The 17,475-nt window shown below is 40.2% G+C and overlaps 2 protein-coding genes across 2 annotated transcripts; one reads left to right on the forward strand and one right to left on the reverse strand.

Moving 5' to 3' along the window:
- Positions 1–3,989: 3,989 nt before the first annotated feature.
- On the forward strand, positions 3,990–7,685 carry LOC116515200 (phospholipase A2 inhibitor subunit gamma B-like). Its single transcript, XM_032227106.1, has 3 exons — positions 3,990–4,136; positions 4,673–4,816; positions 7,236–7,685. Exons 1-3 carry the CDS (start codon positions 3,992–3,994, stop codon positions 7,424–7,426), a joined length of 480 nt encoding a protein of 159 aa, XP_032082997.1. The 5' UTR covers positions 3,990–3,991; the 3' UTR covers positions 7,427–7,685.
- Positions 7,686–11,241: 3,556 nt separating this feature from the next.
- On the reverse strand, positions 11,242–16,215 carry LOC116515281 (phospholipase A2 inhibitor and Ly6/PLAUR domain-containing protein-like). Its single transcript, XM_032227222.1, has 5 exons — positions 16,060–16,215; positions 14,442–14,567; positions 12,504–12,656; positions 11,910–12,062; positions 11,242–11,654 (listed from the first exon to the last, which is right to left on the reverse strand). Exons 1-5 carry the CDS (start codon positions 16,112–16,114, stop codon positions 11,488–11,490), a joined length of 654 nt encoding a protein of 217 aa, XP_032083113.1. The 5' UTR covers positions 16,115–16,215; the 3' UTR covers positions 11,242–11,487.
- Positions 16,216–17,475: the final 1,260 nt, after the last annotated feature.

Genomic DNA, 17,475 nt, shown 5'->3' on the forward strand with positions numbered 1-17,475 from the left:
TTTGCATTCAGTATCTTTTTCTTTAGAATTTATGCACTGGCATGCATAAGAATATGATGTAAACTTGTTTTTTGAAAGGCATCTTTAGTTTGCGTTAAAACAACTTCAACACACGCAATGTTCTGATTGCACCATAAATGCAGGAGTCATCCTTACCTTTCACAGAGGCACTGAGTTTTATAAAGATGAGTATGATAGTGTAGAATAATCATATCCAAGGACCAGTGGTGGGTTTCATAAAATTTTGGAACCTCTTCTGTAGGTGTGGCCTGCTTTCCGGGTCCACTGGTGGAATCTCTTCTAACCGGTTCGGTAGATTTGATGAACCGGTTCTACCAAATAGGTGCGAACTGGTAGGAACCCACCCCTGACTAATTATTACTGATAGTATAATATATTTGCTTTGCTGTTAAGTTTGTTGTTTTTTAATTAATTACTTTTAAATTTTGTAAAAAAAAATTAAAGTAATTCCTTAACTTAGGTTATTTTATCTATTTTAATCCACAATCAATTATCCTATAACAATGTAAGTAATATAAATATGTCTGTCTTTATATATCTCTAAATTATTCAGTGACACCAAACGAGTCTTTCTGCCCTTTGCAAAGCAGTTTTACCCTAAGGCTGAAGGGACAAGGGAGCTGTTGCCAAGCCTTAGAGCGACCAGGTTCCACTCTTTTCTCATTCAACCAGCTACTCTTTCCCACATCTATCCATCATCCTTTCTCTCCCCCACACAGCTCATGATTCTGGACTTTCTTATGGAATGGTCCAAAAAGTTGCAGAGCTTAATTTATGTGAATTCTTGCCAAGTGTTGTGCTGCAATCCTGTGCAACACAAATGGAAAGCGACGACATTGAATTCAGGGTGATTTACAAACAGTTTCCAGGAATGGCTGGTTCTTTCAGTGTATCATGTGTGTCTCCTATCTCTGAGAGTGGCAAACTGGCCTCGATGGACAGAGTAGACATGTTCAACTAGGAGTGTCCCCAGTTTTTTAGCCCATAGATAAAGAGTCTAGAGAAAAGAATCTGGAGGAATTCTTCTTTCATCACATATTCAGAATGACAGAGTTGGAAGGGACCTTGGAGGTCTTCGAGTCCAACCCCCTGCTCAGACTGGAAACCCTATGCCACTTCAGACAAATGGTTATCCAACATCTTCTTTAAAAACTTCCAGTGCTGGAACTTTCACAACTTCTCCTTAGTTCTATGTTGTTTCTCTCCTTATTAGTTTCCACCCATTGCTTCTTGTCCTGCCTTCAGGTCCTTTGGAGAATAGCTTGACTCCCTCTTCTTTGGGACAGCCCCTGAGATATTGGAACACTGCTACCATGTCACCCCTAATCCTTCTTTTCTACGCAATTCCAGCAATTGTTCTTCATATGTTTTATCATCCAGTCCCCTAATCATCCTTGTTGCTCTTCTCTGCACATTGTGGGGACCAAAACTGGATACAATATTCAAAGTGTGATCTTACCAGGCCATTATAAACCAGTACTAACACTTCACATAGTCTTCATTCTATCCCTCTGTTAATGAAGCCTAGGATTGTGTTGGCTTTTTTGGCGGCTGCAACACACTGTTGGCTCATACTTAAGTGATTGTCCACTAGGTCTCCAAGATCCCTCTCACAGTGACCACTCTTGAGCCAGGTGCTTCTACTGCCTGATCACACTTCCTCCTGAAATGTTACCAAAATGATCTCAACCCAATGGTGATTTTGATCCTCATTTCTTACCCCAGTAATGACCCATTAATCGATGGGCATTACTGACACGCAAACCCTCTGTTAAACATGGGGCCCATATAATTGTCAATATGACAAACTGCCTTACTCATCTGGATGGATTCTGTACAGGTTTTCCCTTTCCCCGACTTCTTGTGTAAATTGATGTTGATCTACTCCACTGTATAGTATTTGATTGTCATCTCCAACTCCCTTTCCACCTACACAGCAGAATTCTTCCAACTCATCCTCCACAGTAGGCCAACGCCAGCAACTATAAATGTCTCTCACTGCCTTCCCTAAAGACAGTCGATCCATAATGTCTGCAAGAATTTTTGTCTTGTGCCTCCTGTCTTCGGTCATCTCGACAGGTAAGTAACACCAGTGGTAAATATGTGAGGTAAGAGAAATCTGGCAGCATTTGGACTAAATTGTTTTAAGGATTTGCCCAAAGTAAGGAAGAACTTCAATTGTGGGTTCTCTCAAGGAATCTCCCTATTTTGAATGATCACCATAAGTTGAGGACTACCTGTTACCTTATATTTCAGAATATAAGATGCACCTTTTTCCTTCAAAAAAGAGGCTGAAAATCTGGGTGCATCTTATACACTGAATACAGCATTTTTTTTTGCCTCCCGAAACCCCGTCCCCTTCTCCAAAATGACCATGCAGAGCCTGTGGGAGGCTTTCAGAGAACTCCTGGGGGCTGGGGAGGGCAGAAACGAGCAAAAAACAGGCTGTTTTTTTGCTCAATTTTGACCCCCACCTCCAAGCCCCAGGAGCACTGTGCAAGTCCCCTAAAGGCTATTCATGCCTTTTTTAAAAAAATGGGCCCATTTTCATGAAAAACGGGCCGCTTTTGGGAGGTTTGCAGAGTGCAAAACCTTTCTTTTATTATTTGCCTCCTCAAAACCTTGGTGTGTCTTATACTCCGGTGCGTCTTATACTCCGAAAAATATGGTAATTATCTCATTACAGATCTTTAACACTGCTAGAACTACAGCATGACTGATTAGAAGCTTCCTTCCTTCCTTCCTTCCTTCCTTCCTTCCTTCCTTCCTTCCTTCCTTCCTTCCTTTTTTTCTTCTTATATTCGCAGGGGCATCTTTAAAATGCCAGACCTGCATTTCCAGCAGGGGAGAATGCAGAAATGAAGACATGAAGATGGTGGAATGTAAAGCGAATGAAGGACATTGTCTTACACTTTCCTTTCGCAGCACTATGAGTGAGTGAAATGCACTTTCAGTCTTAACGATGTTTGCCATGTTCATCCCTTGGTCCCCAAAGCATCAAGGGGTAATTTGTAGGTGTTGGTGGGAGTCACAACAGACATTTCACTGTACCTGGGCTGTTTCCTATGTCTAGTTGCTATTAACCCAGGAACAGAATGGCTTCTGTCAATCTTATCATACTGCACCTCATTCAGCTTAAAAAAAGGAAATATCCCCTTTCTCCTGGGTGAAGTCAAAAGTGTTGAAATGCTCTCCAATAGCAATAGCACTTAGACCTATATACCGCTTCACCATGCTTTACAGCCCTCTCTAATCAGTTTACAGAGTCAGCCTCTTGCCCCCAACAATCTCAGTCCTCATTTTACTGACCTCAAGGACGGAAGGCTGAGTTGATCTTGAGCCCATCAGGATTGAACTCCTGGCAGTGGGCAAAGTTAGCCTGCAATGCTGCACTCTAACAGGAAAGGAAAGGAAAGGAAAGGAAAAGGAAGGGGGCAAGGGGGCAAGGGGGCAAGGGGGCAAGGGGGCAAGGGGGCAAGGGGGCAAGGGGGCAAGGGGGAAAGGAAAAGGAAAAGGAAAAATCAATTGCCCTTAGACTTATATTCATAGCTGTTTACAGTGGTTTGCAGAGTCAGCTTATTGCCCCCAACAATCTGGGTCCACATTTTACCCACCTGAGTCAGTCTTGAGCCTGGTGAGACTCGATATGCCAAATTGCAGACATCCGGCAGTCAGCAGAAGTAGCCTGCAGTACTGCACTGTCACCACTGCGCCACCGCAGCTCTTTATGGCACCTCTCCATGATTTCCATTTCATCTCAGGATATCCTGGAGGGAGAAGCATGAGATGTATCTCTTCCACCCTCCCTCCCGCCCCTATCCTCAGGTGAAACCCTCTCCAATAATTAGAACTGATCATATGAAGCATCTGAACTTAAACCTTTAAATTGGAGGGCTTGATGTTTTTATTCCTCTGTTACCTGCCCTAATGAGGTTTTTGTTTCTTTTGATTAAATTTTGCAGACACTCCTATGCTGTCCTTGACTTTCAAAGGCTGTGCAAGAACTGACCAATGTGCCAAAGGTTATTATAGCTCCACATCGCTAGCCGACAAATACGAGCAGAAGAGAATAGCGTGTTGTGAGAGTGACAGCTGTAATTGGGAACCTCTTCCTAGTAAGTAACCTGAGATTAAAATGTCCGTTCTAACAACCAGCAGCAGATCCTCTATGTGAACGAGTAACTTCTCATCCCTTTCGGCACCCTGAGTGTTTAGCATTGGAGGGATCAACTAGCATGAAAGTCCTCAGAAAGAACTTGCAGCTAAAAGCAGAACAATATAGCTAGAAAACGCCCTCCAGCATCAGTGCAACGATCAGGGGTCCTTCTGCAGGTTTTTGAGCAGAGAAGATTGATGATGCCCAGCAACTGGGGTATATGATGATTGGCCCATGTGACTGGCGACTTTTCAGCAGTGGTGGGCTGCAAATTTTTAACAACCAGTTCTCTGTCCTAATGACTGGCTGGGTGGGCGTGGCTGGCTGGGTGTCATGTGACTGAAAGGGCATGGCCAACCCTATGTCGCTTGTGTGGGTGGTACCTATATGGGACAGGCAGGGCCACATCTAGGCACTCGATTGGGCTCTCAATAACTCAGAAAGGAATTGTGGTTGTTAAAACTATTTGCTAACTCCGAAACTTCCTCTCTGCAGTACTACGGCATAACGACCTTAAACCGAATGGGTTGACCTGTCCGGGCGCTTACGAAGAAAATGGCTCCTCTATAGAAAATGGAACTGTTTTATGTCTCGGCAATGAGGTCCAATGTTACAATGCGAAATTCCAAATGCGTGCATGTAAGTACCTTATTCCTTATCAGTTTATCAGTTTATCAGTTTATCAGTTTATCAGTTTATCAGTTTATCCGTTTATCCGTTTACCCGTTTACCCGTTTATCCGTTTATCCGTTTATCCGTTTAGCCGTTTAGCCGTTTAGCCGTTTATCCGTTTATCCGTTTATCCGTTTATCCGTTTATCCGTTTATCCGTTTATCCGTTTATCCGTTTATCCGTTTATCCGTTTATCCGTTTATCCGTTTATCAGTTTGAGGAGGACTTGGGGAGGAATATTTTAGACACCAAATAAAATTAAGCATACAGGAAATGAAGGAAATATAAACAGTGCAAAGTAAAACCAAATGGGACTCATTCCTTGGGAGAATATTTCGGTCTTTGGCAATGTTCAGTTCTTTTTTTTTTTTTAAGGACTGTCCAAGTCTATTGGCTACCCAACATCTCATCCACTCCTTATGTCAAGCCAGAGGTGAGTTGCTGCCGGTTCGGCCCAGTTCATCTGGAATTCAGGCCTGGGTGGCAGAACCGGCAGCGACCCAGGCCTGACACACAGACACACCCGAACTGCTTCCCTCACCGCCGCTGATGTCGCCGCCATGTTGGATTTTAGTGACTGCATGTGCGCAATTCACTGTAAATTGTCCTGCAATTTCCATTGAGTAGTGCACGCGCAGCGCACATCTGGCAAGCGCGAGTGAAGCGATTGTGCACGAGCTGTGAACCAGTAGTAAAACAAGCAGCAACCCATCCCTGTTTCAAGCCTAAATCTGACCGGGCTGTGGGATTGTTTATATCCTGGGTTACTCTCATGTGAATTCAGCTTGACACGGTTTGGAGCTGAAGGGCAGGAGAGCTGAGGTGGATGGAGCCTTCAGCCAAAACAACGTATTTGTTTTGATGGATGCATCCATGATGGATGCATTACTTGGAACCTGATACCTTATTTACCTCACAAGGAAGGGAAATGTTCAACAGACCTTCTGTAGATGACCGGACATATACATTACATTCATTAATGGATCTCAGTGTTGTACCATTAAAAATGAAGAGAAAACAAAATGAGGATAATTTAGTAAAACAAATTAGGGACCAAAGTAAAATGCATATAAAAAGATTATATGATATATTGATAGAAACAGATTCTGAAACAGAGCTAGTAAAAGACTATGATAAAATGGGCAGAAAATTTTGAAGAACCAATAATGATGGAAACATGGGAAAAGATATGGGCAAGAAATTACCTCCCTTAGACAGATCAGATCTCACATGTTAGGTCTCCTCTGAATTCCATCTGCCAGCCAATGTCGGCTGGCAACTCCCCGGGGGAGAGCCTTCTTTGTTGCAGCTCCGGCCCTCTGGAATGACCTCCCCGTGGAGATCCGGACCCTTACTACTCTCCCGGCCTTCCGCAAAGCCACCAAGTCCTGGCTGCTCCGGCAGGCCGGGGGGGCTTGTGAAATAGCCAGCCCCACTGTAACTATGAATGTTGCGTATTTTAAAGTTTTGTTTTGTTTATTTATCCCCTTCCCTTGTTTATTATAAGCCGCCTGGTGTCCTTCGGGAGTGGGCGGCATACAAGACCAATAAACTCAAACTCAACTCAAACTCAAACTCAAATGTAAAATTTACGCAAGCCCAAAACTTGTAGAGAATTTTCATAAGATATTTTATAGATGGCATTTAGACCCTAAAAAATTAGCTTGTATGTATCCGAACTTACAATCCAAATGCTGGAGATGTGATTGTGCTGATGCTACGTATTATCAAATATGGTGGACATGTAAAAAAGTCAAAGCATTTTTGATAAAAATATGGTAGATTACTCAAAATATTCTTAAAAAGAGGATAAAGTTTACTCCTCAGTTATTCTTGTTAGGTATAATTACAGATTGTACAGTTATAGAGACTAATTTGATTCTGAATTTAACAACGGCAGCAAGATTGTTGGTGGCGCAGTATTGGAAGAAGGAAGTATTGCCTAGTATTCAAGAATGGGCGTTAAAAGTAATAAACTTAGCAGAGATGGCTAAAATATCAGCATACCTCAAGGATCATTCAGATGAGAAATACAAGTTGGAATGGAGAAGATGGACTGATTATATTCAAAATAAATATGGGATTAAGAAATTTCAGTTAGCTTATGAATTAATGATCAAGGAATGTTACAATTTATCTAAAGTTAGCTTTACAAAAGGGGAGTTAAAGTATAAGCGAAGGTACGATGCTAAAGTTAGTTAGCTAATTTTAGTGTATGATTGCTAAATGTTTATACCCTGTATTTGCTCTGGGAGATTGGGGGGGAGGGCAGGAGGGGTAAAGGTATACAATTGTAAAACTTATTAAAACTTTTTAATTAAAAAAAATGAAGAGAAAATTAAGAAAGGTTTCCTAAATGCTTCCTTCTCCCCCTTTTCTTCCCCAGTGGCAGCATTCCCTGTAACAATCAATGTCAAAGGATGTGCAAACCAGAATGTTTGTACTTACCTTAAAGGAGAAACGGAACAAGGGAATGGATTACTTCGTCTCAATCTTGAAAAAATGGAATGCCAGAACCCTCAGGGAATGGAAGGATGGAATGGCTTTTCAAAAACAATGGGGTGGGGATGGAATTAAGGGCTTAATCCAAAGAACCGTAAGAATTTGGGATCAAAGACACTCAGGTTCGAGATTACAGTTGGTGATTTGAGTTGGTGATGGGTGGTGACGGGGTTTAATTACTACGCTTGGATTTTCCAGCTCACTGTGAGATTCTTTCTTAACTTTCAACCGCCATTAAGCTAGCATCAAGTGAGTAAAAATTCCCTGAACAGCAGTGGCAATACCTTTCAAAGCTTATTTTCTTACAGCCACAAACAGAAGGGTGAGGTGGGGAAGGGAGAGACTTGGGGGCCATAGTAAATGTGCTTCCTTTTTCCTCTATCCCTTCTCCTTTGAAATGTCCAATCATGACTGCCTTCACAGAGCCAAGGTGGCGCAGTGGTTAAAAGCAGCACTGCAGGCTACTGCTAGATCAGCAGGTCAGCGGTTCAAATCTCACCGGCTCAGGGTTGACTCAGCCTTCCATCCTTCCGAGGTGGGTAAAATGAGGACCCAGATTGTTGGGGGCAATATGCTGACTCTCTGTAAACCGCTTAGAGAGGCCTGAAAGGCCTATGAAGCGGTATATAAGTCTACTGCTATTGCTATTGCTATTCACACAACAGGCTTAATCAGGTCTGTTACAAACTTAAATCGGTTTTCCCATGTGTGTAATTGGTGTTTAAATAGGGCTAGGTGGCCGACCATATTCCATGATCCCATTTGATTAGCCCATATTGCAGTTGGGCAAACAAAGGAAATGGAATAGCCATGTTGTGAGTAAATACAGCTTCTGTTTCTCATAGCTAAGTAAAGAGTTCGACCTGGTCCAATTCCAATTCTTTACCCACTAAAGAGGAGGGTAGAATTTCCTGAGTGGCTAGCTGAGAGCTGCAGTACAAAACATGAGTGGGGCTAGGGTGCAGGTATCAAAATACTCAAATTGCTCCTCCATTACCTTAAATACCAGAAACATTTAGTAACAATGTTCAAATCCATTAAAACCACCCTGACTTCCTCTACTCACACTTTACCAACCTGTCTCTTCTGGGGGGGGGGGAGAAATGGACTCTTCCCAGGGCAGAAACCTTCCCCACTGACCAAGACCAAAGAAATCGGAACTAGGTGCACAATTTGATTCCATGCCCAACACTTCCCTTCACGTTTCAGGCTGGGTGTTTAACCACTGGTAAACTACTACTAGAGACAAGGGTGTCCGGCCTGCAATTATATTCCTTTTAGAATTTTGGCCTGCCACACTTTCTCTTATTTCATTATGCTGTTTCATTAGTGTAGTAGTTGGGAGGGGTGAATAGAAAGGATTGTGGAATGTATTGTTGTCATTCTTTTCTAGAAGACCAAGGTCATCTTTTGTCTCCTCACTTTTGCACCTGACTGGAAGCAGCTGGGTGGAAACGCCAGTTTGGAAGAAGAAGATTGGACCTTGTGATGGATTGTGGGTGTGGGGACAAGATCATGAACTTTTAATTGGGTGGGATTCTGATGTAATTTCCAGAATTGGGATACACATATGTACTAAGATGTCTGATTTATTAAATTGGAACTTTAAGGATCATTTTGCCTTGGACTCTGATTTAATTCTACATGATACTTGGAACGCTGACAAAGGGTTTGCCAGCCTTTCTCAGTTCTTTGGTAAATCAAAGTTACAATAACTTGTCTGATAGTCTGTAGAAATTCTCCATCATCCAGGTGATGGTTGTCCCAAAGTTGTCAGGAGGCAACTAGACTTTCTTTCAAAAAACAAGTTTACATCATATTCTTATGCATGCCAGTGCATAAATTCTTTTTTTTTAAAATAAATGTTTTTTTTAATTTTAATTTAAAACAGGTACAACATCTTTCTTTACATCTGTAGAAAATGTGTCAATCAATTACAGATAAGTTTTGGTACATCTCCTCCACAGTCAACCAACATAACTCATATTAACTCAAGCATTATTATATATCCATTTTCATTTAACTGTAATTATTATTTAGAGATATTAATAAAAGTAGTAATCTTGAACAATACCTGCCCACAGGTATAATACAAAAAAAAGACAAAAACGACAAGAGACAAGGCAGGAAGACAAAACAAAACACAGGTATCTATTATAAAAAAAAAAAGAAGTATATCAACTGGTTACAACATGCTTTGGTGCTTCTCTTCCATTAACTCATATTAATTCAAATATCTTAACTCAAATATTTACCATATCAACATCATTATACCTCCAGTTTTAATTACCTATGGTTATTTAAACATCCTTCATCCTTAGCTATGCCAAAGAATTAATCCATAACACATGCTGACATTTCATTTACTTATTTGTAAAATCCTCTATTATCATCAGATCCTCATGTCCTATTTTAGCTGAACATCCATAATATTTAATTATATCATATATCATAACATTTTCCCAGTATTGATTAACATTTGATTGTATGTATTTTATTTAGTTTTTTTAATAGTGATAATTATTGTAGTTAATACTCTTTATGTATAATCTAAAAATGTTTTCTCATATCCAATTGTTAGTTATCATATCAACTCCACATTATATACGTTACTATCAATATCAGTTATTATTCAACTATATCTGTTACAAAAAAGAGCAATTAAGTTTAGCTAGTTTTCAATTGTATTCTTCAATCTATCAGCCAGTTCCAAATTATATACATTACTATCCATATCAGTCATTATTCAGCTATATCTATTACAAATTAAGGTAATCAGATTTAGCTAATTTTAAGTTGTGTTCTTCCATCTGTCAGCCTGTGTCTCTCCAATAGCAAAATCTTCTCAAACCAATTGCCACGCATTGGATAAATTTACCAAATGTTTTTATAAGCAAATCCAAACAAAGATATCTTCGCACCTTTGGGCTCTGAATGTCGGTGATGAAATAATAGTGTTGTCCCGGGCTTGTAAAGTTTTTCAAATTGACTTTAATTCTCAGGGGTGGAGTTTTCATTTTTCTTATACTCTGTCTCTTTAAATGAATCTTCTTTATAGCTCCCCCCCTCCTTTCTTCCTCTGAGATAGACCAGACGCCATTTCTCACATTTTCCATTTGTATTTCAGGAACATTCAAACATTCAACGATCTCAGTTTTTCCTTCATATTTTAAAATCAGATCCAATTGTCTTTCCAATCTCTGATAAGAGTCAAAAAGCTCTCGACATGCGGAAAAAAGAATCTGGAGTGAAGCCATGATGTGTCGCAGTTAAAAATTACAAGTAAAAAGATGCTGAAAACTGTGCAATCTTATCTGATCGTAAACACAACCAAGTAATAAAAATGTCAAATTGTGAAAGACTAATTAGTAGAGAGTAAACTTTACGATCCACTTAGAGAGAATCAGAGGGGGGGGGGATGTCGAAGAGTTCCTTGAAGCTTTTAAGAAATAAAGTAGCCACCAACCATAAATCCATAAAAAGGAGACCAATTCGCCGCTAAATTCTTCTATTCTTTGGTTTCAATTAGCTTAGGCTTTTAACGCGGACCGTCTCTCTTGAATAATAAAATCAGCTTACCAGATGACATCACTTCTACCATTCTTAGGGGCAACCTGCAGTTTCATTTAGCACGCAGCTAATCCAGAAAGGAATTGGCAAGAGGGGTTAATACCCCCCCCCCCAGAGACTTTGCGAACGTCTCTGAGGTCACTGGGTCTCCCCTCACCTTTCACTGTCGTCTACGGGACAGCTAGGGTTCAAAAACCCGTCCAAAAATCCTTCGGTATAGAGGAATTTCAGGAATAGCCTGAAACTCCATCTTCTCACTGCTAAGCCCCGCCTTCTTCCTCCAGTGCATAAATTCTAAAGAAAAAGATACTGAATGCAAATTTCTTTGTCATAGCAATTTATTTTTATGATGATTCTGTGGAAAACACTTATTTTATTGAGCTGTGGTCTCAAAGCATGATAGTCAACATTTTTGACCCAAATTTCTAGCTTTCCCCTACTGATTCAGGTAGGACTCACAAGCATCTGTTATTCCAATCTCTATTTAATTCACTATTAAATCTCCAATTTTCCAATTGTTTACAAATTTCCCAATATTTGCAAAGAAGGTTCGCTCTTCCCAACAATCACTGATGATCAGGTTCAGAAGAAGATGCATTTCTGCATTCCAGGATGGTGACATTCATGTGAATCAGCCCACCAGCCATCTTAGAATATCCTGGACGGAAGGAACATGAACTCTTTGTCGTACATCCTTGGTGAGTGGTCTTCTCAGAGAAACTTCCAAGTGGGGCTAAGAAAAAGAAGAAAAGGTACATATGAGACTCTATAGCATAGATATTACAAAGTAATGCATATTGTTTCCTTGTTATTTGCACTGTTTGGCCTAGATGTTCTTGTGACCTTTATGAAACCATAAAGACCATTGAAAAAACTGATGCAAATCTGGTTTCCATTTATTAAATGTTCAATAAAGTTTCTCTAAATAGATCATATTCCTATATAAAAAAAAGGAAAAAAGGAAGGAAGGAAGGAAATGTCTACTCACGAAACTCTGCTACTGTTTTATGAGTTATGGTAATACACAGATCCTGTTCGCCGACGCAGGCTACAGATTGATTGGCTTCACAAGAATCCTCATCTAGTGCAAAGCAGCCTGGGCACTGTAACCCATTTGGTTGAAAATCTTCATAATTTTCCACTGGAGGAAGCAAATTTTCCAGTTAGCAAAGTTTCATGATCACCACTAACCCTTTTAATGTCTATCCAACTTGACATTCTTTTCACATACTTGAGTTCAATTCCAGCTTGGATGGAATCAAGGAACCCAAGATTCTTTGCAACAAGCAAGAGTTTTTTTAAAAAGCTGCAGTTGGAAAAGAGTGTATTGAAGTGTAGATACTTACACAGAAGTGGATCTACATTAGTTCATAATGGATAGGATTATTTTGGTTATAACTGGAGAACTACATATTACATGTAACTAAATTACATATAGTAATGTTTCTTTTCATTGAATTATTGTATGTCACTCAAGGTCTATAGCTTGGAGTAGGTGATAGGTATTATATGAACTAAGTCCATCAATTAGAGCTCAAAAAGGTAGAGTTTGAAAAGGTTGTATTAAGGTGTAGATACTTACACGGAAGCGGTTCTGCATTACAGAGATCGGTTTGGCAACAGTTACCTCTGGCTATGTTAAATCTACCATCTACTGTTGTGGTGCTGTAGAGCCCATCCCAACACGCCTCTCGGGTTGCACATTCCTTGATAATTGAACTCACTGGAATTTTGGCTGCAGAAGAGCATTAGAAAAAAATATCAAACTCAGCAGAAAATGACAAATTGCATATCAAACATGTTCATTTGGCTGTTTTATTTTGGAAGAAATAGCTAAATACCTGTGTTTATTTCACTTTAAGAAATGTGTACCGACCAGTGGTGGGTTTCAAAAATTGTTTGAACCTACTCTGTGGGTGTGGCCTCCTTTGTGGGAGTGGCTTACCACCCATGTGACCGGATATGAAGATGCCGATGACACTTGTCAGAACCACCTTAAATTACCTCACACATAGCCCTGGCAAGCATAAAAATAGGATGTAAACTTGTTTTTTAAAAGGCATCTTTGGTTTGCATTAAAACAACTTCAACAGGCGCAATGTTCTGATTGCACCACAAACGCAGTAATCATCCTTACCTTTCACAGAGGCACTGAGTTTTATAAATATGAGCATGATAGTGTAGAATAATCATATCCAAGGACCAGTGGTGGGTTTCAAAAAAGTTTGGAAGCTCTTCTGTAGGTGTGGCCTGCTTTCCGGGTCCACTGGTGGAACCTCCTCTAACCGGTTTGGTAGATTTGATGAACCGGTTCTACCGAATAGGTGTGAACTGATAGGAACCCACCTCTACTACTGACCCAAACTTTTGAGTGAACTTCCATGGCTGTGTTTTCCTTCTTCCAACCCAGCACATATCCCAATATTCCAGTTCTTGCACCTGAAGAGATTAACTAGCCAATTAAACTTCTGCAACTGAGGAACGACAAGAATGTTGATCTACTGACTCCAAAATTTTACCTGGGCTACTAAACCTCACTGTCTTTCACATATTTGTTGACACCATTGAAGATGTATTTATTCCCAAGAAACATATAAGCAGAGGCAACTGCAGAATCTGGAGCTTTTGCAGAATGATGACTGTTCCATTGTGACAAAGTAATCCAAACTCCTTCTGTTTACCTTGAAATTTGTGATGCACATTCAAATGGACAAAGTGTAGATTGCTACATCAGGATGTGTGTTTCACAACTTGTCCTCTCTTGTCCCCTTGTACATGTCAATTCACCAATGTTTAAAAATTGCATCTGGTAAATAACATTGGATTTCTCCTACTGTCTCTCACTGAATTCTCAAGAAAAGTCATTGAAGGAATGTCCCAAACAATCACATTTTAGTACAACCTAGATGCTAAATTTTAGCATTTTACTGTTGTTTGACAGTGAAATGGGTGACATATGTCGGCAAAGATGTTGAGGCTCCGGAAAGAGTGCGGAGAAGAGCAAAAAAGATGATTAGCGGACTAGAGGCTAAAACCTATGAAGGACGGTTGCAGGAATTGGGTAGGTCTAGTAAAAAGAAGGAGTAGCAGTGACATGATAGCAGTGTTCCAATATTTGAGGGGCTGCCACTGGAATTGAGGGTCAACTTATCCTCCAAAACATCTGAAGGCAGGATAAGAAGCAAGGATATAAGCAACCAAGAACTAAGGAGAAATATACTGACAATGAGACCAATCAATCAGTGGAACGGCTTGCCTCGAGAAGTTGTGAATGGTCCAATACTGGAGGTTGTAAGAAGAGACTGGACAGTCATTTGTCTGAAATGGTCTAATCTAGTGTCTCCTGCCTGAGCAGGGAGTTGGACTAGAAGACCTCCAAGGTTCCTTCTAACTTGGATGTTCTGTGTTCTAATAAATATATGCATATTATATAAAAGCGAGAAACATGGGCAGGTTATTCCTTGATGGTGCAAAAACCAAGTCATGGACATGTTTAAGAACAAACTCAACTTTCACTTACCTATAGAACTATTACCAAGTACAGTAGAACAAAATTCTTCATCTTCTTTGCACTCCACCACCTTCACATTCTCTTCTTTACATTCAATTCCAACATTAACACATTGTTGACACTTTAGAGATGTCACTATAAATAAAAGACATAGTCATGCCAATGATCAGTGTCACCTTTCTATGTTTTTCTCTCCTCCTAGCATTTACATTCAAGACTCCTGTTATAATCTGGTTGACTAAGCATGTCTCCCTTCTTCTTGTTTTATTCTGCTGGGGATCTTCGGAAGGATGGGAGAGGAGATCAGCTTGTGGAAATGGAAGAGAAGTTGAGACTAAGGGAGAGATTCACCTTCTTGTACTGCTAGCATTTTAATATGACACTGGAGCATCCCATCTTTTGATATTCATACTGTTGACCAGTTTTGTGAAGAAGTCATTTGGATGCTATTTTTTTTTGCAAGCACCTGAATTCTCAATGTCTATGAATTCTGAATAATTTTTGATATCTGCTTCCTCTCAGACCTCCAACATTTTAATATGACACTGGATCGTCCTATCTTTTGTTATTTATGCTGCAGACTAATTTTCTGAAGAAGTCATTTGGATGCAGGAAGTGAATCCTGAATGTCTACGTATGCTTAATAATTGTTGATATCAGCTTTGACTCTTGATTCCTGGTGATGCAGGATTTGGGCACATTGTAGATGCGTTATTCCAATAGATATCTTCTTAAGGCTGAGAGAAAGAGTCACCAGCCTAGTTTTTGGCCCAATGGTCGAATTTCACTTGCCTACTTTGTGTTCCTCATGAATGACTAGACTCATAGTGCCCTAGTCCTAATCCAAAACCTTCAGCTATTAAACCAAATTGGCTCTCTTGATATTCTGAAGAAATGATCATTGATCCTGCTACAGGTAGCTACTACAGGTAGTTCTTGACATAGGACCACAATTGGGACTGGAGCTTGTGCTAAGTAGCATTGTTAAGTGAGTTGTGCCCACTTTTACAACCTTTTCATGGTAGTTAGTAACTGCAGTCATTAAGTGAATCACATGGCTGTTTAACAAATCTGCCTTTCCCCTACTGATGCTCCTGGTCAAGAAAGTTGCAAATGGAGATCATATGTCCCAATAGCAATAGCAGTAGACTTATATACCGCTTCATAGGGCTTTCAGCCCTCTCTAAGCAGTTTACAGAGAGTCAGCATATTGCCCCCAACAATCTGGGTCCTCATTTTACCCACCTCGTAAGGATGGAAGGCTGAGTCAACCCTGAGCCGGTGAGATTTGAACCGCTGAACTGCTGATCTAGCAGTAGCCTGCAGTGCTGCATTTAACCACTGCGCCACCTCGGCTCTAAGACATGCAACGGATATAAACTCATGCCAGCTGTTTCATGCCCAAAATTTGATATCTGGCTGTGGGAATACTGCCATTGTTGAAAGTTTTATGACCATTTGTAAATCACTTTTTTCAGTTCTGTTCTAACTTCAGATGGCCACAGAACAAATGGTCCTGTAGTAGAACAATTGACCAGAGGCTTCCTCAATCTGCCTGTCTTCCACCCCTTTCCTGAAGTCTCCCAAAGTTTCTATATCTCAGTTTCAAGGAAATTAAATTCCATACCTGTTGACAGGATGGAGGAGAAGAGACAGAGGACAAGAATTCCAGCTGCCCTCATGTTGGTAGAAGTCAACTCCGCTGCCTTTCCTGAAGCCACCTACTGCTCAGCTTTGCAACTGGGGAAATGTTTGTGAAGAATCAGCTGCTGGAGGTGGAATGTAGGGTCAGAAATGATTGGCTAGCAGAGATAGCAAACTCAGGCAGGGCAGAAGCCAAATTCCATTAGGAAAGATAGTGGTGTTCTTAGAAAATCTACACAAAATAAACTTTGCTCAGCAGTCAAATGGGGATGTGATTTCTTGTTTACTACATCTCTACATCTTCCTCTGTTTTTTCAAAGCTTAGTGTAGCTTCTAAATGTGAATTTATATCCTACTATAATTCTCTATATCTGAGTTGTATCCTTTGCCCCTCCTGACTGTTTTTCACCTTAATTCCTACATTCATATATTTGGATCATTTTGGACCTTTTTCTGATTCTATAGTTGTGCATAATATGTATGTCAGTACTTTGTTATATATTAATGATAAGTCCCTGAACATTTCCATTATTATATTTTTATTTTTCTAGACAGATTTTAATTTCTGGCCCTTAGTTTCTATCACTTGTGACTATATTTATTGATATCCCCATCTATGTGTAACAGGGGTGTGAAACTCAATTTCATTGAAGGCCACATCAGGACGGTGGTTGACCTCCAGCCAACGTCCCTATGTCAAAAGTCAAAAGTCCAAACCACAAGGTTGAGATAAAGTTCATTATTGACACATAATCCATACCTGTAACGAAAGGAGAAGTAAGACCCTCATCTCCTTATAAGGCTTTTTCCTCAAGGTAACCAATAAGAAATGAGTTAAGTGTTGCCTTTGAGAATGTATAAGAATGTGTGCTTTGATAATGAAGGTTGTTCAGAATTTGCAATGTTAGCCATTTCGCTAACTTTCTGAACCTGGTTGCCAAATAAACTTTTCCTGTATCCTGAGAAGGCTTAAGGCCGTCATGTTCTGCAACAATTCTTTGCTCCTTATGTCATAATTGTGATCATAATTCTTCCCACCCTGGATTCAGAGGTGCTATGTAATTAACTGACAAATTTCTATCCTTCCTTTTCCAGTGGAGATTATTGAGATGGAGATGAGGGAGCAATTACAGAATGGCTGATATCTGGGCCATTTAAATTGGCTACAGGCATGGGATGGAAAAGGCCTTGGTCATAGAAGCGGGTGGCCTTGGTCAAGATCTATATTGGTGTAGTAGACCTCTTTTGCTTCTTTTAAAACTCTCTCTGACCATTGCCCTCTACTGGTCCAATTTTGAGGATGAGGAGTTGATTGAAGTACTGATTTGCAATAGTTCCACTTTTCTTCAATGGGCAACTTCATCTGTAATGTTGGAAAGAACTGATCTCTTGGGTGGGG

This window comes from Thamnophis elegans, chromosome 12, assembly GCF_009769535.1.
Source record: "Thamnophis elegans isolate rThaEle1 chromosome 12, rThaEle1.pri, whole genome shotgun sequence".
Taxonomy (NCBI): domain Eukaryota; kingdom Metazoa; phylum Chordata; class Lepidosauria; order Squamata; family Colubridae; genus Thamnophis; species Thamnophis elegans.